The sequence below is a fragment of the Amaranthus tricolor genome, chromosome 5, assembly GCF_026212465.1.
Source record: "Amaranthus tricolor cultivar Red isolate AtriRed21 chromosome 5, ASM2621246v1, whole genome shotgun sequence".
In the NCBI taxonomy this organism is placed as follows: domain Eukaryota; kingdom Viridiplantae; phylum Streptophyta; class Magnoliopsida; order Caryophyllales; family Amaranthaceae; genus Amaranthus; species Amaranthus tricolor.
In genome coordinates, this window is record NC_080051.1 from 13,850,845 (window position 1) to 13,871,049 (window position 20,205).

The 20,205-nt window shown below is 36.6% G+C and overlaps 2 protein-coding genes across 2 annotated transcripts; one reads left to right on the forward strand and one right to left on the reverse strand.

Annotated features, from left to right (window-relative positions):
• Positions 1 to 1,168: 1,168 nt before the first annotated feature.
• LOC130814266 (zinc finger CCCH domain-containing protein 25) lies at positions 1,169 to 11,448 on the forward strand. The gene is made up of 4 exons (XM_057680363.1): positions 1,169 to 1,619; positions 8,835 to 8,944; positions 9,061 to 9,248; positions 10,485 to 11,448. Exons 1-4 carry the CDS (start codon positions 1,447 to 1,449, stop codon positions 11,157 to 11,159), a joined length of 1,146 nt encoding a protein of 381 aa, XP_057536346.1. The 5' UTR covers positions 1,169 to 1,446; the 3' UTR covers positions 11,160 to 11,448.
• A 7,147-nt stretch (positions 11,449 to 18,595) lies between these two features.
• Positions 18,596 to 19,999, reverse strand: LOC130813455 (uncharacterized). Its single transcript, XM_057679290.1, has 3 exons — positions 19,973 to 19,999; positions 19,313 to 19,498; positions 18,596 to 19,153 (listed from the first exon to the last, which is right to left on the reverse strand). The coding sequence occupies exons 1-3, from the start codon at positions 19,997 to 19,999 to the stop codon at positions 18,596 to 18,598; spliced, it is 771 nt and encodes a 256-aa protein (XP_057535273.1).
• Between the last annotated feature and the right edge of the window lie 206 nt (positions 20,000 to 20,205).

Here is a 20,205-nt window from a genome sequence, read left to right on the forward strand (position 1 = left end):
AATTAAGCGTGACTAAATGCATCAACCTCACATATGAACATGCCTAAATGCATTTTTAGCGTGGGCAGAGGCAACATTTTTTGTGATCAATTATAATTTTTTTAAAGCATCAATTTTAACTTTAAATGTATCAAATTTGACCATAAGTTGATCAATTCTTTTCATGATCATGTATTGTAGAAACTTAATTTTAGATTGATTGAACTACTCTTGTATGAATGATCTCACCGTAAAATAATAGCCCATAGGGTTTGAAAAAAAGAAAAAATTGAACTTTCTTGGAATTTCCCTTACTGGATGATTTATGGTTGGGCTTGAGCAGGTAGCAGAACAAAAAACCGTCGACATTTGCGAGCATATTTTTTTCGCTACCCACCCGTTTATTTAAAATACAATATAAATTATAAAGTTAAGTCTTAATAACAATTGTAATAATACAATACATTGTCCAAAATATTCCAAATACATAAAAAAAAATCTCAAAATACTAAAGTTACATAAATACTCCTATAAAATTAGGGGATTGGAAAATTGGAATTGAGTGATGGGAATTGGAAGATGTAGAGAATATGAGAATTGAAAAACGACAATTATTAGAAAGTTGGAGTATTAAAGTAAGTTGGGTAATATAGAGCTAACATAAAAAATAATAGAATTATTATATTAGAAAAATTGTCTAGAATAATATAACTTCTTCATTATTTTCATATAATTATCCCACCTATTGATTAATCATGAATAAAATCTCTGCTCTTGGGGTATTTGCCTAAAGTAAGTTTGGGTAACCCGATGACCTACTATAGTAGGTAAATTATAAAAAAATAAACTGAAAATTAATGCAAAATTCGAGAAAAAATTTAAAAATTTACAAAAAATTTTCTAAATAATAAAAAATATAAGAATTTTCTTTTACTTTTTTCCAATATTTTATTTTAAATTATCTTTTTTATCTTAAAAAATAAAACTTGTTATAGCATGTAATCCGGTTATCGGGTTTATTTTAGGAAAAAATACCCCTAAGTTGGAATTATTCATAGTTAATCAATAGCTAAAATTATTGTAGGAAAATCATCGAGGGTTAGATTATTTTAGGTAATTTTTCCACTATTATTTAGGAATTAAAACTAAGCGGATGGATGGATATACCCGCGGGTTTTTTTGGTGTTGTTACCTGTTTATTTATCTTAGCGGATGAGTATTATCCGTTCAAAATTTTTTAAGAAAAAACATTGTCCAAACCCGATCATTTTTGAGTAGGATGGATGGAACCTGGCGGATAGCCTAGCTCTGAACGGCTATAGGCCTATAGCCCGCAGCACCAATGTCGCGGGATTGCGAGTTTTAAAAATTTCCCCAAATTAGAAACCCTAGTTTTGGTCACCTCTCAATTTCTTCTTCCTCCTTTCTACTATGCTATCTCTCTGTTAATCAATCGGAGAAACCTAGATGAATCCGTTAACGTTAGTGAAAAGGATTCAAAGTATTAATGCGAAGGAAGCTGATTTAGGGATTTCAGATGATGCATCATGGCACGCCAAATACAAAGATTCCGCTTACGTTTTTGTCGGTGGAATTCCTTACGATCTCACTGAAGGAGATCTTCTCGCCGTGTTTGCTCAGTACGTAATTTTTGCTTTTTTTACTTGCATTTTTGCTATAAATTTAACTAATTGCTTGTTATATTATAATGTTTGCTGTAGTTTTAGTCAATTGAATTTAGAAATACAGAGAATTTTTTGATTTTAATTGTTACTTTATTTTTTGTAGCCTGAAATTTTTCTGAGAACTCTTTAGCTTCCACTTGTTGAAATTATTAATTATTTGCGGCTAATTCATCTTTTAATAATTTATCATTTGAATTTGTTGTGACACATGATGTGTCAATTGTAGACTTGGTGAGTTATGTGCCTGAGTTTGAGAGGAATCTTATTTCATTGGGTAGGTTAAAGGCTAATGGATGTTTTCTCAAGGCTAGTGATTGGTCTTTGAAAATCATTAAAGGAGAGCATGATAGTCTTGAAGGGGAGAAGGAGTGAGAGAAATTTATGTGTCACAAGTTGGTGGTGGTTGATTAGGCCACTAGCTTGATGATGATGTTTGTAAGTCACCCAAGAAGGTGACAATTGTTGATGAAGAGAGATTTGGTCTTGAGGGGGAGATTTGTTTTGCCATGTACCAAGAAGTGACTTCACCTTATTGTTCACACAATGACATACACACTAGAGACTATTGTTGGCTGTGCATTTTGGGATGAACAATTGAGGTTTAGATCAATGGATGATGTGAAGTAAAGGATGAATGAAGGATGCGAACGAGGCATAGAGGTGTATTGAAGGAGGCACAAGGTGGGCATTGAATTGAAAGCTATATAGATTTCAGCATTGGTGAAAAGAAGAAGAAATGGGAAAAACCGAGAATAGAGTAGTGAACCAAAACAACACAAGCAATAACACAAGATATGTTTTTGATGGAGTCTTGGACGCCTCCCTCTCAATATAAATTATACTCCCTTCTATTCAACACATTAGTCCTATTTATCCTTTTATCACTATTCACTTATCACTCTTAATTTGTATTTTATTCTTAATCTATAAATTTAAAAATAGTCATGTGAAATCTTGTTTGATTCATTTTTATACAAAAATTATTAATATCAACTTATACTTTTTAAGTAGGAGCAATTAGAGATATTAAGGGTCAAAATGTTACCTCATCAAATGTAAAAAATAAAATGGGACTAATGGGTTGAATAGGAGGTAGTATGTCATTAATGGCTTATAAATATACTCTCTAGTGTGTGTGCCATCGTGTGAGCAATAAGGTGATTAAATCATTTCCCACACTAGATAATTTGGTACTTGGCACACCAATCTTTCCTTCAAGACTAAATCTCTGATCGTCAACAAATACCACTTTCTTGGGTGACTCACAAACATTATTATCAAGCTTGTGGCCTAGGGAACCACCACCAACTTGTAGAACATACAAGTTGCTCTCACTCCTTGAAAGAACATTCCTTACATTCTAACCTACCCAATGGAATGAGGTTTCTCTTAAACTTAGACACATACATCACATCACCAAGTCTCCACTTGACACGATCATGTGTCATAACAACGACTTCACCAATACCTTCCACCTTCAGCTTTCATTATTTGGTAAATTGACAAGGTTTTCATCACACACACTAGACTTAATAGATTTCTTCTTCTCACAACATATGTGAAATGAGCAACTGGAGGAAATCACATATTCCTTTCCATAAGCCACTCCTCTACTCACAAGTACTTCGTAATCAACATCATCCTCAACAAAACCTAGAGCGACCTTCCCCTTGGCCTCAACATCCCTTCTTCCACCATCTTTTAAGCTCTTCATCTTCTTAAGGTTTCCTTCATCTCCTTGCATATCATATGAATGTGCAATTTCTTCTTGCATTAGTAACATTCCTTGTTAGTTGCTACTATATGCACTCCTCCCTTGAGATTTACCACTCCCTTGATAACCATTCTATTTGGTTCTCTCTTTACTAAATACTTCACTGACACTCTTCTTCTTGTCCCCCTCACATCTTATGATGAATCTATCATTCTTTCTCAACATTGCCAATGTATGATCAAGACTAACAACCTCACGTCCAATGAGCAATGTGTTATGACTAGCAATTCCCATCCAAGACTACATAAACTGAAAACAACATATTAGTCATTAGGTTAGGAGAATATCATGAATAAGAATATATAAGCAAACTAATAGGCGTTACCGTTACAAAGTTATAGTTTGTTAGAGTTTAAGGGTGGCCTATAAATAAGAAGGGATGAGAAAGGGTTAGGGAACTACTTTATTATTGAGTTTAAACACTTTAGGAGAGAACATGTCTCTTGGAAGCTTCAGGCCCCAAGGCCCAAAGGGCTACCGCCCATGGCCCCATTTCAAAAATCTGAAAACAAGGATAGGAGGGAGCCTCTAAGCTAATACTTAAAAAAGCTCCAAATTAAGCTTGGGGCCTAAAAATTAGAACAAATCGGAGCCCAAGTTTAGAAAAAAGACTCGCCCCCTTTTATTCTCTTTTTTCTTGGAAAAATAAGACCTTTCACCTTTTCCATCCCGTAATAACTCCTTCAATGGCGTTGGAACCAGTTTCAATGGCGCTATTCGTTTGGAATTCCCCTTTCTCAACCTTTCACCTTCTCTTCACTCTTCATCAATGGTGTTGGCAAAGGTAAGTTTTTTTTTTATTTTTTTTTATTTTTTAATTTTAAATAGATACAATTTTTTTTTTCTCTTCAGTTCGTCACTCGTTACTCTTCAATTCTTCAATACAATGGCGTCTGGGTTTGAAAATTCAATGTTGTAAGTCCAAAATTGTTTTTAACTGAATCTGAAATTTTTTTTTGGTGTTATGTTTCTTGATTTAGTGGTAAAGTATGTAATAGATCCGCCCTGACCCGTTACTAAATCTAGATAGTATGGACACTTCAAGTTTGCCCAATGACCCCCCAAAAGACTATTCACTGATCAAAAAGCTAACTGAACATTACAAAGGTGGCTCTTTATATAGCCTAAATCCCAAAAGACAACCAAAATACAACTATTCTAACTAACAAAACACAAAGATTAATTAATAGTGAAATGTCGATAATGCCCTTGGACCCTTTGACCCAATTTATCACATTACCGACCACCTGAAGCTCCACCTTGCCCTCAAGGTGGATAAAAATTAGCTTTGTGTGTCCATTAGGTTGTCCTCAACTATGAGCCATCCTCCTCAAGAATACGACCTTGTTCACTTAATCCTTGTGGTCGAGTTGATAGCTTGTTGCTCCTTACAATTGAAAATGGAGGAAAAGGGATAGGAATCTTTGTTGGTGGGTGGTTACCATCAACATTTACAGGCCAGGCCGGTGCCTTTGTTGGAGCATCTAGTAGTTGTAGAATTTCTTCATCTACCTTCATGACAGTAATTGATAATCCTGCCATGTCAAGAGAAGCCATAAAAGAGCCTGTATACACTTGATCAATGGCTAAATCATGCTCCAACTGCTATCTAGGAATAGCTTTTCCAGTAGCAATCATCAGTTTTATCTTTCCAGGACTCACTAATTCCAACTCTAGTCTTTAGAGGTTTTGTAGAGGTGGATTACAGTGAGTGGATTGAAAAGAAATGGATTGAAAATTATTTAAATAGGTTGAAAGTTTTTAGAATTCAATGGCTTATGATGTCTTGGGTTAGTCTCCAAATGAAAATAAGGAATACCTCAGATGCCCAGTACTTTTCAAGGGCCATGGCATCATCAATGATGCCACCAATGGGTTCAAAAGTAAATCCTAGCTGAACTTCCTTTACATGCATCTTATCCCACCTCCCTCCTTCAATTTCAAAAACATTAAAGAAATCAGACTCTTTTTCCAACTTCTTCTCCCCGCAGCCAGCAACCCTCCGCTAGTTCTCGGTGAGCCGAACAATTTCTCTGACCTCTTTTATAACCTTCACATTGCTAGCGAGCCAACTAACTTTTCCAATTGTCTCCTTACTCCCCTTTCTCTCTCCTTCAAGCTCAGACTTCCATAGGGGATATGGCGTTAGTTGTCTGTATTTTTCCGTCGGCCAACCACTCTCTGTTTTTGCCGTCGCCACCTCTAGCTGGTGAGCAGTTCCCCATTGATTTCGACCCCTCCTTGTTATTCTTGTGCGACTCTACTCTACTCCCTTTGGTCGCTGCACACTTTCCCATTGTAACTCTCCCTTCTCAGATCCACCACCTTGACCGCCTATCCTCATGTTTTCAGCCGTCAAGATCACCACCTCGTCAGCAAAGACACCCAACAAACTAGGGTTCCATTGCGGAACTAGATTAGGGATCTTTCCTTTATTGAATTTTGTGGACTTGCCTGGATTTAGCTTTTTGATTATCAGAATAGACAAACAACTCCTTTTATTGCGTTTCTTCCAAGGTACGTCTTTACATGCGCTACTCACCATCCTTTTCCACGTGCCTTCACACGCGCCTCCACACGTGCTGTCCCACACGCCTCCACACACGACTCTCCATTTTCTTTCTTTGCCTTGTTTACTCTGTACCCCCTTTTTCTTCTTTTTTTCCCTGTCTTTTTGTGTTCTAGGTTTCCCTTTCTTCATTTTCTTTATTTCTTGATGCTCTTTTGTTTTTTTTTGTTGAAACCCTGATTTCTTCCACATTCTGACTTTTCCAATTAAGACTTGGCCACTACCGTTGAGGATTTTCACACTTTTATCCTTAGTCTCTTCTTTAGACCACCCTAAATCTTCTTCAATGACGTTTTCTTTACAATAGGGAACAGGTTCTTGGCATTCTTGAAATTTGTTCTTGACATTTTCTTTCGTACTCCTATACTCTTCAATAACTTCCCTTATGCGTTTGTGCAAGGCTATAGTTAACTAGTTGTATTGCTTCTACAACTTCAAATAGTCTGTCTCCCATATTATGCTGTTGTCGGCGAGTTTTTTGTCACTGGAATCGTACCACTCTGATACCATTGTAACAGATCAGCCCCGACCCGTTACCCAAACTATGTATGGACACTTCGAGTCTGCCCAATGACTCCCAAAAGGACTTTTCCTTGTTATTCACTAATCAAAAAGCTAACTAAACATTACAAGGGTGGCTCTATATATAGCCTAAGCCCCAAACAACTAAAATGCAACTACTCTAACTAACAGAACACAAAGACTAATTAATAGTGAAATGTCGATAATTCCCTTGGACCCTTTGACCCAATTCATCACACAGTATTGAAGTTTTAGTTTTAGTTTTTAATATTTAATGAAATTGGAGATGTAACTTGTCAAAATATTTTGTGCTTCAATGAATAAATTTTTTTTATATCTACTATTGTTCTTCAAGGGCCCATTATACTGTTTCGGCTATGGCCTCTAAAATATCAGAGACGGTCCTCAAAGCCTGTATTACACATTTCATGTGTTGACTTTAATATCATTACAATTACTCCATTCTATTTTTTCCAGTTTGTTCTTAACTATGGCCAATTTAGGTCATATCATTCGGTATAGAGCAGTCCATTTCTCGATGACTGAAGACATCTTGAAGGTCGTACGATTGAGAATTTGGAGTTTGATGAGGTCGACGGTTTGATAGTGGAGATTTAGGGTCATTCGGAAGCAAAATACCTCCAAGAAGCAAAATGCCTTGTTAAACCAACAAGTCCTCAACATGACTTTCCTACATTGAAAAGTTCATATTTCCATTAAAGAGTGGAATAACTTTGTCCCTTTACTCTTCTTTCTTCGCAAAATCCAAACTTTTACTCACTTAATAGGCCAAGAATCTCTCTAAGCTTTGATACCAATTAAAATAAAACTTCTATGGATCTCATCAATGGCGAAAAAGAAGAAAAAAATAATAAGAAAAACAGAGTACAACAATGGAGCAAGCAAATTAATTTTAAGAGGCGCCCAAGACGCAAAAGGTCTTTTTACCAGAGGCGCGAGGTGCAAGGCGAAGGTGCGAGGTTTTCATTTGCGAGGCTCACAATTTCACTAAAAGGCTCAAAAGTCAATTTTAAAACATATTTATTAGTTAAAACATGAAATTCATATTATTGCAACATACTAGGTAGATGAACACTACTTTTGCATATTAAGTCAAAAGATGATATAGTTCCGAGTTGACCATATTCTCAAGTGCGCTTTTTTAAAACCAAGGCAAGCAAAAACACAAGATATGTTTTATTGGTGTCTTGGACATAGTTACCTGGAACGCAATTTGGTTTAGAACGTGCTACGAGAACGGGAACGCGGGACGTCACCTAAAGTGACTTCGGAATGATGGGAACGCTTTTTATAATTTATAATTAATTATGAGAGATAGAAAAATAATGAATAAAATAGAAATATAAGAAGATTAAATAAAATAAAGAAAAGGGAAATAAGAAAAGAATAAGAGAAAAAGCTAATGTACCACATGTGACATGACTGCCAAGTGCCGATTGACGAAATAAAAAGAAGGGGAGTAGGAGTAATATTATACAATAAAGCTGAAAAAGATATGGGCCCGCCCATGACTTTTGACCTACCCATATTATAATTTAAAATTAATGTACGTTGCGTTCTGCGTTTTGGGTGGTTGTGCTCGATTGGAAAACGGTTCACTATCCCATGTTCCGGATAACTATGGTCTTGGATACTTCCCCTCAATATAGATTTCATTAGTCTGATTAAGACATAATGAAATATCCCTCCCAAAATTTCAACAAACACTATCAAGCTCAAAGTTCCGATATTTAAGGGAAACACTCACACTAATACATGAAAACACACTAGAGCTTTCAAACCCTATTACTCCCTATTGTATTAGCCTCCATACACTTTTAAAATACGTGCCCACCAAGTATTCCACAGAACAGAATATTGCAAAATTGGGCTTGCACTAGGCTGCTCGAATGACCGCACTATGTGTTCGAATGAGCAGCTACTGTCCTTGTGCTTCGTTTAAGGACTCCTTTAGGTTTCCTCTGTCTCGTTCAAGGCATCTTTCATCTGTCCCTTTCTTCACATCATCCAATGATTTAAACCTCGATTGTTCGTCCCTAAATGCACCACACAATGCTACTATTTAGTGTGTATGCCATTGTGTGAGCCTAGGTGATTTGGTTCTTGGCACAACAAAATTCGTTGCAGATATGTCAAAATTTTTAAATGTTAATATTTCTTTTGATTGTTTTTACTTGCATTTTCTATGTTATTTGCCTTTTAAACTCAGATTAGCTTTAAAATATGTGAATCACTATTTATATTTTTGGGATCCATTCTATTAAAGTTATCCTCTTCTTTGTAGATATGGTGAAATCGTCGATGTTAATTTAGTTAGAGACAAAGCCACTGGAAAATCAAAAGGTTTTGCTTTTATTGCATATGAGGATCAAAGAAGTACTACATTAGCTGTAGGTGAGATTCTCTTTTCTTTTTGTTTGTAATTTCTCTCTAGTTCATGTGACATTGTTTTTGAGTGGTTGAGTGTTGGTATTGTATTTGTTAATTGAACTAGTTCTGTGTCTATGCAGATAATTTGAATGGTGCATCCTTAGGCGGTAGAATCATTAGGGTTGACCATGTTGCCAAGTATAAAAAGAAAGAAGAGGAGGATGAAGAGACGGAGAGGCAGAAGAGGGAAGAACGAGGCGTTTGTCGTGCGTTCCAGAGAGGCGATTGTAAATATGGTGATTCATGCAAATTTTCTCATGATGAGCAAGTATGATTTTTCTCCCATATATGTTAGTTTGTTCTGCTGGTATTTTTGCTACAATTTGTTAATATACCTTAACTGTCATTTGTCATTGTTTGTATTTGTTTCTGCAATTTTACAGAGATGTGATATCTCAAAATTTCATCCATTTTTGAAGAATCGCTACAATACATGGGCTGTTAATATAATCTCTTTTTGATTTCTTACTCTCAGGTGTATAGAACATGTGTTTTCTCTGTTTGTTTAGCCTGGATTAAGTGGAAAATGTAATGTTTATTTTCTTGCTGCTATTCTTTTTGCTAGTTAAAAGGAAGTTATTGAATGGTACTTCTCTGTCCCTTGTAGATTGCCACATTTGACCCAAAAAGCTCAGATATTGGGGTCAACTGGGGCAAACTCTTGGAGAAAAAGGGAGTATCTAGGAAGGTGTAGTGATGAATTTTTCTGCTGTTTATTTGGGAATATGCTTATGCTGTGTTTGGAAATGATGGTTTCATTTGAAAATATAGATTTGACTCAAATTTAGTGTTTTGACAGATTAAAAAAATTCAAATTTGAATTTGAATCAAATCCAATTGTAAAACTGGTTAAAGATGAGAATTTAAGAATGACTTATCAAACCTTGTAATTCTCAAATTCTTCATTAATGATTTCACAATTGAAATCTACAATTTGAAATGAAATGTTTGTTCCCAAACACAACCTTAACACTTTGCATGTAAAAAATTTGTGGGATTTTCATTAAAGCTTTATACTAATAAATATAGGTGAAATTTGTAAAGTAAAATCCACTTCCTACATCTTTATTATATCCTTGAGCTTATCACTCCCATTGGTTACCACTAAAAAAACTTGGGAGTTTTGTTCTTGGCAACTTGGAGTTCGGGTTTATGGTTTAGGATTCTTTCAAAGGGCTGCCTGTTTGCATAGTAGTGTGGCACCGTGGCTGCTGGCAAAGAGGTGGTAGGAGATTGAATTGAGGACTGCGCAGACATTTTACCAATTTCTGAAATAGGATATATACTGAATAGGAGATTCCAGAACACTACGGTCCCACATGTAGGTTGATGAGGAGGCTTAATAGTGGCACATTCATTTAAATTAGATTATGATCTAGGTGATCTTTTCCCTCTTATGTGTTCATATTTCATTGCCAATAAGCAATTCCTTTGTTGGGTTCTTACATCCTAACGAACTGCCTCTTGTTTATTGACATTTGTTTGAATTTCTGTATTTTAATAGAGAGCTGCCGATACTGGGTGGGGTCCAGAGCAGGATAGAAGTGCCAAGTGGGCAAATGATAAATTTGACAATTCAATGGACAACAAAAGACAACGTGCAATTCCATCTAGTCATGGTCCAGACCGGAAACAGTATGATGCTTATGGAGGAAGAAGTTCTAGAGGAACGGATAACATTGAAACCGCCCAAAAGCAAAATAAAGATGGTTCTAGTGATCTTCAGGATACCAGACACAAGGGCAAACGATCAGAATATACAGAAGGTCGTGACAGGCGGACAGTTGAAAGAAGTTCATCAAGGTTTGAATCTGAATCAAAATCGAGAGATGGTCCTGACAGGCAGGAAGATAAAAGGTCAAGGAGGACTGATTCACAACCTTTTTTGAGGGAAACTCGAGATGAAAAAGAAAAAGACAAGGACAGGAACAGAGACACAGGAAGAAGCAGAGACACAGACACAGACAGAAGCAGGGACAGAGACACAGACAGAAGCAGAGACCGAGACACTGGCAGAAGCAGAGACCGAGACGCTGATAGAAGCAAAGACATAGACAAAGTCAGGGATAGGGATAGGGATAAGCGATCATCCTACACGAGGGATGCCTCTTCTAAACATTATAGAGATGATGAGCACTGTCGAGCCAAACGTGATGAGGACTATAGATCTCGTAGATGATGAAGCGCTTTTAGCTGTGTGGGCTCCTAAAAACCATTAGTTTCTACTCCAGCTTGCCGCTTTACTACCAAGCAAGTTTCCAAAAGGCAAATATCTGCTCAAAACCATACCTGTCCTGTAATGAGAGAAGATCATGTCTGTTAATACTTGATCTACATATTGTACTGTTGATTGATTAGCTTTTTCCCTAACATGTTGGGATAGCAGTCGCATATTCATAGCAACTGACTCTTTAAAATGTTTTCTTCTCTTAGTCCCATCTCTATTCTCAAGTGATTTCCTTTTCATAGAAGTGATTTTAGTCTTCTTATGGCCCGTTTGGTAGGCGGTATTAAATGGTGGTAATGAGAATGATTTGTAGTGTAAAATTTCATTAAAAGGTCCATATCGTTCCCATGATAATGAAACTTTGATCACAAAAAGTTTTTTGTTTACAAATTTTCATTTATACCTAATACCACTTCTTCCAATGGTAATGTATTGGAATGAATTTAATGAAGAAAATGAGATTGCAGCTTGACAAACATGGCTGCCAAGGTAGACGAGATTTTTCAACTCAAATTACATTAGTTTTTTATTTTCATTATCACCGTTTATAACCATCTACCAAACGGGCTGTTAATCCCATCTGAATATTGTGTGCTTTAAAATAATTATTTATTTTTGTTGTGATAATATGGAAAATTTGAAACAAATATAAAAAAATTCGAATTATAGTAAAATTTTGAAAGTATTTTCCAAGATAAGCAGTTTTTTTCCCAAACCTAAGGTTTGGAATGTTTGCACTTATTAACAGTGAACAAAGGCAGAGGGTTTAAAAAGGCAAAGAGTCTGTTCGCTGTTACTAACAGCAAATAAAGCTAAAACCTAGTCAAATAGGGTCAAAGCTCTGTTCGTTGTTAGTAACAGCGAACAAAGCTTTGACCTTGTTTGACCAGGTCTACTTTGTTTATTGTTATTAACAGCGAACAGGTCCTTGACCTTTTTTTTTTTTTTTGACTTTGTTGGTTGTTTTTGTTCAAAATAGCCGTTGTAGCTTTGAAATATAGCCGTTGTAGCCTTGAAATATAGCTGTTGAGTGAAGATCTATAAATACATCACCCTTGTTAATTCTTTTCTATCCATCCTATTACTTTTGAAGTTAGGTTGAGGTATGTTCTTGTAAATTATGTTTATTTTGATATGTTCATTTATAATCTTTATATTAAGTTATTCATTAATATCAAATCAATGTTTTTATTTAAATTTAGTTATATATGTCAAAGCATCATTCAATGGAAGAGTACTGTCATTGTGGTTATGAAGTTGAATACGGTCGCGATTGGAGCGATTTTGATCCTGGACGTTAATATGTTGCATGTCCATTATTCGAAAATGAAGGTTTGGGATGCACCTACTTTAGGTGGGTTGATCCGGAGGGCACCAAATGGATAAAAGACATCATTATTAAGCTCGACAAAGAGAATGAGGCGCTTAGAACCGAGATACATAACTTGAGAAGGGAAGCAATTGATAAGGCGTGTTAGGAGTGAAGAAGCCAAGAGGATATTGAAAAAGTTTAATAAGCATTCTTAAGTTTTAATGGTTATATTTCATGAATGAACGATGTATTTGTAATCATTATTAATGAAACTATGTTGAATTATCGACATTGTCTACTTGAAATGAAGTCATCAACACAAGTCATAACAAGTCTAAGCAAGGATGATTGTTTGCCAAAAGTCCGAGCATGGATGAAACTATGTATAAATGAGGCTTATCAACTTCAAAATATGATAAAAACCATAAACATATATACATACATTACAAACTATGTACACATGTCAAAATGTCGAAATCCTACAAATTTAATATACACAAATGTTCAATGTATTACAAAATATATACTAATCCTCATCCTCCTCCTGCACCCTCTCCAACTGTGATGGCCTTTTACGCCTCCTACGATAGTAGGAGGCGTTTTTGTGTCGCTCGGGGAGTGGAGGTGATTGGTATTGCGATGGCCTAGCCTGCAAGGTCCCAGAACCATGTTCGGGGTAGGACAAGTCCACCTCCTCCAAATGAATGTCCTGAGGAGGAGACAAGACTTGGACCTCGTCGGCAGCAGGTGAAGCCTCTTCGGCCACTTCTGGTATGAAGTGTTGGAACTGCGTGCCAAGGAGCATGCCCTGCGTAATCTCTCGTACGGGCTGCTCGTGGCTCGATTGGATCACCGCTGACACACCTTGTGCTTGGAATTAAATATTAGTCAAGTTAATATCATATTATGAAAGTTGTATCTGTAACCCATTAAACATGAAAGGATACTTACCAATTGGGTTATCACTAGCGCCAGTAAGAGCATATTGGGACGCAGTACAAAACCTCGTGGTGTCATCAACCGCTAAGTGATGGAGAGGAACCACGGCATGTAATCAGCACTGGTTGATGCGCCAACAGCATCAATCGGTGCACCTTTAGCTAGTAGCTCAAGTCTGTGATCCCAACGGGCGATGTGGCGCCCGTTGATCTCGCTCCAGTCCTTGGGAGCTTAACCCTTATGCGACGTGGGGTGCAACTGTACCTTAGTGTCGCAAGGTGGTGGGATGTCTTGTACCATCCCGAATTGGCGCATTACGCGCTCGGGTAGATGTACTTCAACTAAGTCGAAGCATATCAGTTGCATAGAAGCCCTCCACACCCCTGTCCGTATCCCTGAGTGTTGAGGCAAGGTAGCATATGCCTTAGCGGGATACGGGTCCCAACAAAACAAAAAGTTAATAAGACGTTAGTAAATGACTTTACTTAGTGATAAAAATAAGCGTATAGAGTGAAGCAGTTACCTGGTCCGAGAATGTACGTGCCAGCCAGGTGCACTTCAAACCGCTCCCTCGGACTGCATCATTAGGGGGTCGCACCCTTAGAACTCTCTCTACTATAGTTGGCCAGCTAGAAAGCTGGCGTCCGCTAGTGGACACGACAACACCCTCAATGGGAAGCTGTGTCAGGACTGCTACATCTAATAGGGTGGCAGTGGCCTCACCCAACGGAAGATGGAAGGTGTGTGTCTCTTGACGCCAGCGCTCTAGTAAAGCTATGACCATCGCACGATCAACTCTACCATATGCGACGAGGTGGAAGTCATACAACCTCGCTTGTTGCAAAAATGGAATGATTCGTGCGTCTATCTCCCACGGAGAAGAGTCGGGATGCCTAGTGTATATAGTGTCTGTGTCTGAGACCTGTAACCGGAAAAGTTTCATTAAAAACAAAACATGAAATCAAATCAATCAATTCATCGTATCAAACTAACCTGGAGCTGCTGGATCCATCTGTAGCACTGTTGCAATGAAGAATAGTAAGTAACGATGTAAGTGTATGTCTATGTCTGTGTCTATGTTTATGTTTATTTTAATGTTTATAATAATAATAATAATAATAATAATAATAATAATAATAACAATAATAATAATAATAATAATAATAATAATAAGAATAATAATAAGAATAATAATAATAATAATAATAATAATAGTATAGTGTTACCTGGATGTGCAAGTTCTAGTGTTGTGACCTTGGACTCCACAACGCCGACAAGTGATACGTTTCCTTCTTCCTTTATTCGTTTCGTTAGCAATCCTCATAGACTTAAGCCTTTCTTAACCATAAATTTGATCCGGGTCGTGTCTGATCTCCACATCGGAGTACTGAGGCCATGACCTCTTATCGATCATTGGCATAAAACATGGTTCATATGTGTTTTCGTAACTCTGTGAGGTGTAGGAAGGGTCTACGAAACGCTCATAAGATAGGTGGCTTTTGATGCATACGGCAAGGACATGTGAACAAGGTAAGTGGTATATTTTCAATTTGTTACATGTGCATTTCCTTTGATTCAAGTCAACTGTTTGAATCTTTTCCCCCTTTGATGATCCTTTTTTTCCCCGCCCAGTCTTAACCTCGAATATTCCTCTTGTGTAATTGAAAGCAACAATTTCATGGAAGTTCACCTTCTCGGTGTTTCTAGTGATAATCCTCGTGGCATGAGTGGTGTACATGTTTCCTCCAATCATCCATGCACTGGAACGTTCGCGTCTTTTCACAAAGTAGTCGTTGACGAGATAGAAGGTGAATTCGACTAATGTAGTTAATGGCAAGAACCTTACACCCTTCATCACAAAGTTGGTGTTAGTCACACAATACCTATGACCCCCATCATGAAACAATGACCACTTAAACATATTATCTACTTCATCAATTCAAAAAAGAGCCTCTCGTTCCGCAACCCCAATTGCCCTCAAGCCCTCAGAGACCTTAGTGTGTTGTCTTTGCTCAGCAGTCCTACCAAACAACTTCTTAAGTTGAACATTACCTATAGCACAGATAAAGTTACTAAGCAAATGAAGTAAGCATAACCTATGATGGGCATATGGTGGTTGCCATTCCATCTCCTCCATGGTTGCTAAAATGCCTGCATGTCTATCAGAGATAATACACAATCCCATCTCCTGTGTTACATGCTTAGGAATACACACCATAAACCAAGACCATGTAGCAATGTATTCCTTCTCAACCAAGGCAAATGCAAGTGGAAAGATACCCTTATCACCATCCTGCGCAATCACAGTCAATAAGGTATGACGGTACTTACGATACAAGTGTGTACCGTCAATGGCGATAAGAGGTTTACAAAAGTTAAAGGCGCAAAAGACACGTTAAAAGGTTCTAATATTAAGACGTACATACACACCCGCGTCATTGTCTTCCTTAAAGAACCACTCAACTACTGTGCCCAGGTTAGATTGTTGCAACGCTTTCAAAAAGCGTGGAAGAAGAGAATATGAATCCTCCCATGTACCATAAATGGACAATAGGGCTTGTTTCTTAGCGCACCATGCTAGCTTGTAAGTGACCTCTATCCCAAATCAATCTTTCACCATTTGTCGAACGACAGACACCTTAATGGAAGGGTCTTTGGAAACACAATTCCTAATTATATTGTTAATCATAGATGACGTCAAGTGAATATGTCCAACTGACACAGTGTCACTACCCAACACACAATTCCCATGCCTTCCATTGTACTTTAAAATAAACCATGAGGTTGAATAAGGATTTAGCCTAGCCCTTAGTTTCCAAGAACATCCCCTCTTACACTTCAATGATAAAGAAGTTTGGTTAGAAGTCTCTGTTTTATACTTTACATTCCTACGAATATGATAGACACTAACAGCTTCCAAAAAAGCTTTCTTACTATCAAATATCATATCCTTTTCAAACTCCCCATCTTCGGTGTAGGTGGTATCACAAACCCAAATCCTCCAAGAGTTGTCCTCTACATATTCATCCAGAGGTAGACATAGGGCATAAGGTGTAGGAGCAACGATTGTAGGAATGTTGCCTAGGGTCATGTCATTAGTTACGACATCCTCATCCACATCCACATATCCTCAGAAGGATCGTCGACAAGCTCATTAGTCTCATTACCATCATCCCAAGGTAAGAACTCAGTACTTTCTCCTTAATTAACAGTCGCATCATTTGAGACTTGAGTTTGAGGGGATTCTGAAGAAGTAGAAGATGGGGAAGGAACAAAGGGATTTTGAGTTTCTTGAGTTAAAATAGGCATAGGCGTCGGAGAAGGACTGGAAGTAACATTCACAACTTGATTGCCTAGGGGTACCACTTCTACGTATAACTCTAAAGAGGGAATAGATCTAGCCTTTGAATGCTCCCACATAGCATCTATAGAATCATTATCCTCAACAAGAAAAGCTAACAATTGATCATTCATATCCTTTTAAAACTTAAATTAACAGTACTTCGTGTGGTGTCAATTCCAATCTTAGAACATACAAGAAGCTTAAACTCATTCAAATCCATGTTCGAGTTGCATGCAAACAACTTACGTTTACCCCCAACATACGTAACCTTGTTACCACTTGTACGAATGGAAACATTCCAAAAACATGCAATAGTCTCACGAAATGATGCCCTTTCTACATGAATACATACAAAATCAACTTCATCACCAAGTACATTCACGAATATACATAATAAATTAACTATGTTTACGTAACTATTTAACTACATTTACATAAACTAATTTACTTATTCAAATAAAATAAATATACTCAATATACAAAACAAAATACAAAACTAAATCAATATTATCACCAAGTAACTAAGTACATAATTGTTAATTCAAAATAGTTGTGATTACATAACTAAGTAAAAAATCCAAAAAGTACATTGAATACATTATCCACATCAAAAAACTAAGGTTTTTTACTTACAATTTAAATCAATGCAAAATATGTAATCAACAAAGAATCATATTTTTCTTTATTTATTTCATATTATTTTACTTATGTGGTCCCTAAATGTTTTCACGTAAATTAAAATCAATGTAAAAAATTTCTACTATCCACTTAATTATTATTAGTTTTATCGCAAATATTTCATTTTTTTTAATTCTCGTGAACATTTTTAATGAGGGCAACATTAAAGAAGGAAGGGAGTATGAAATACTTTGTATCCTTTTGCTTTTGTTACATTTGTATTATTACTAGTAATCAAGTTTTAATAGATAGGTTAGGGATTGTACCATTTTCTACAAAGATGCGTGAAAGTAAATTAAGATGGTTCGAACATGTGCAAATGAAAACCACCAATGTAAATGAGAGAAAGGTGGAAACATACCAATTGCTGGAAAAGAAGTCGTGGTAGGCCTAAGAAAGTGTGGGAGTAGCAAATTCAGTGTGACATGAGTAAAGTTTCACCTCTCTAAAGAACTTTACTACGACAAAAGTAATTGGAAATGCCGATATTGTGTGTTAAACCATCGGTAGAAACCATATTTATTGTTTGCACCTTTATGATTGTTATTTTATATATTTTGGAATAAGTTACAAGCCTTGCTATTTGTCCTACTTATGAGTTACGGCGTGGTTTGGGACACTTGTTTTCATTTGTAGGTCATTCTCGAGTTGAAGGTCTCACTAGCTGCAACCTTTTTATCTCTTTTAATAAGGGTGTGGTTTGTTTTTACCCGATCCTTCTCAGATCCTGATCATAACTTTATGAGCTGATGTATGATGATAAAGTAACTTTTCTTCTCTCTAGTCACTACAAATATATATAATTTCTCTATAGTAGCAAAATTAAAGCGACAGAGGGAGGGAGTATCAGTGTACAAAGCCACATCTCCAGCACTCCCACTTCCCCATATATGAATCAACAAGACATTACTGGTTTATGTGATTAGTGTGAATCATGTAACAAGCAGGCAGATATGGATCTATGTTCATGCTTCAAAAGATGATATCTTAAAGATGAAAAGCCTTTGACTCTTTGAGTTTCTACTTACAGTGCATCATAACAATAAAATAAGTCACATACATATGGTTATAAAGCTGTTATTTTTCTGGTTTCTAGAATTCTAGGTGCACCAGAACTCAATGTATATTGAAATGGGTGGACTTCTGATTTCCATTAGCGAAATCATCTTCAGAAGATGACACTGGCAGACTCAAGCCCGGTACAAGAACAGGACCTTCATCAGCGATAACAAAGTTCCCTTCCTTTGTGTCGGCTTTGCCCTTTTGCTCGTTACTCTTTCTAAACGCGCTTACCTTTCTTTGTGTACTTCTAACTGAGTTACTTCCATTCTTGACTGTATGTGAGGATGAATTCTGTTTCAGGTGAACCTCAGTTTTATCTTCAGCGCCAGAAAAGTTGTCTTTAGGTACGCGATCTAGTTTATCATTCTTGGATGAGTCTAAAATAGATGCCAACACCAATGATCTATTCGTTACTTCCTCATTTTCGTCACTAATCTGTTCATCTTCACTTATCTGTTGTGCTTCTGCAGTATCCCAATCTTCGGTCACAGTTATAACATTCTCGGTGTCCCATGTTTGGATACTTCTGTCTGAACCAGGTTGCCACAATATTTCACCTGTTTGTTTCTTAAGCAAGATTTTGTATTGGATTGACTTGCCCACAGGCAATTCCTATGAACAATTCGAGGAGCAGAAACGAAGTTGCATCAGTTGGAAATTTTCAGAAGAATACTCTAACGGGTCATAATTTACATTACAAATCATTCTCATTACTAATGTTTAGTACCAATAACCAAACAGGTCGTAATTCCTTTTCATAGAAAATCTTACCAGTAAAAGACTCCAGATGTGGCCTTCTGACCAGTTAAGTGGTATGGCATGAGATGGGTTCCATGATCCAAGAATGGGGTCATCTCCTACTATCAGAAAGCTATCACCAAACTGGCACTCTTTCTTCAGCTCAACTTTCATACGAACTGTCTGACTACACCCTGCTTTTTCTATTTCCATCTCAACCTGAATATGATTTGAAAAGTCACATTCTTTCACAGTTGTTAAATTGAATTAAACTTATTGTGAATGCCAGCATATTATTAGGGAAACACGAAGTGCATACATTTCATAAGTCAATGATATATACCATTCCAAAACCACATGGCTATGAGAACAAAGTCTCCAATAACTTATAAAGTGCGCACATCATTTTTAATTTGTCAATGTGGGATAAACCATCCCAACAACACTCTTTCAGACAACTCCCTCCTATTCAAATCAATTGTCCCACAATCCCACATGTTTTTTTACATTATTTACTAATCACTCTTAGTTTGTATTTCATTCAATCTATAAGTTTAATGTAGTCAAGTGGATTTTGTTTGATTGATCTCAATGTCAATTGTATTAGTATTTGATTATAATAGATTATAGTTAAATGACTCGTTAATACATGTATATTTATTATTTATGTAAAGTTGAAGATATTTTTATTACCAAAAAGCAATGGGAAACAACATCCATTTTACACTAACAAGAGCAAAATAATAAAGGTAAGATTAGTGAGTGAGAGCCAAAAAATCACATTATACAATGGAAATTTATTTGTGTATGTTAGAAAATGGACAACTCTGACAACATAGGCCAGATATCTGTCTGTAAACTAGTATCAGGATTGTTCCATGGGATGCCCAATTTGAGTCTTTCCTTAAATTCCAGATTAATACTCA

Bases quoted from the DNA above. Each gene is read 5' to 3' on its own strand.
- LOC130814266 (XM_057680363.1), top strand. From the start codon at position 1,447: ATGAATCCGTTAACGTTAGTGAAAAGGATTCAAAGTATTAATGCGAAG. The intron at 1,620-8,834 runs GTACGTAATTTT...TCTTCTTTGTAG, and splicing joins CTTCTCGCCGTGTTTGCTCA to ATATGGTGAAATCGTCGATG. The intron at 8,945-9,060 runs GTGAGATTCTCT...GTGTCTATGCAG, and splicing joins AAGTACTACATTAGCTGTAG to ATAATTTGAATGGTGCATCC.
- LOC130813455 (XM_057679290.1), bottom strand. From the start codon at position 19,999: ATGGATGTTGTTTCCCATTGCTTTTTG. The intron at 19,499-19,972 runs GTAATAAAAATA...AATCATATTCAG, and splicing joins TTGTTTCCCATTGCTTTTTG to GTTGAGATGGAAATAGAAAA. The intron at 19,154-19,312 runs GTAAGATTTTCT...AATTGTTCATAG, and splicing joins ACATCTGGAGTCTTTTACTG to GAATTGCCTGTGGGCAAGTC.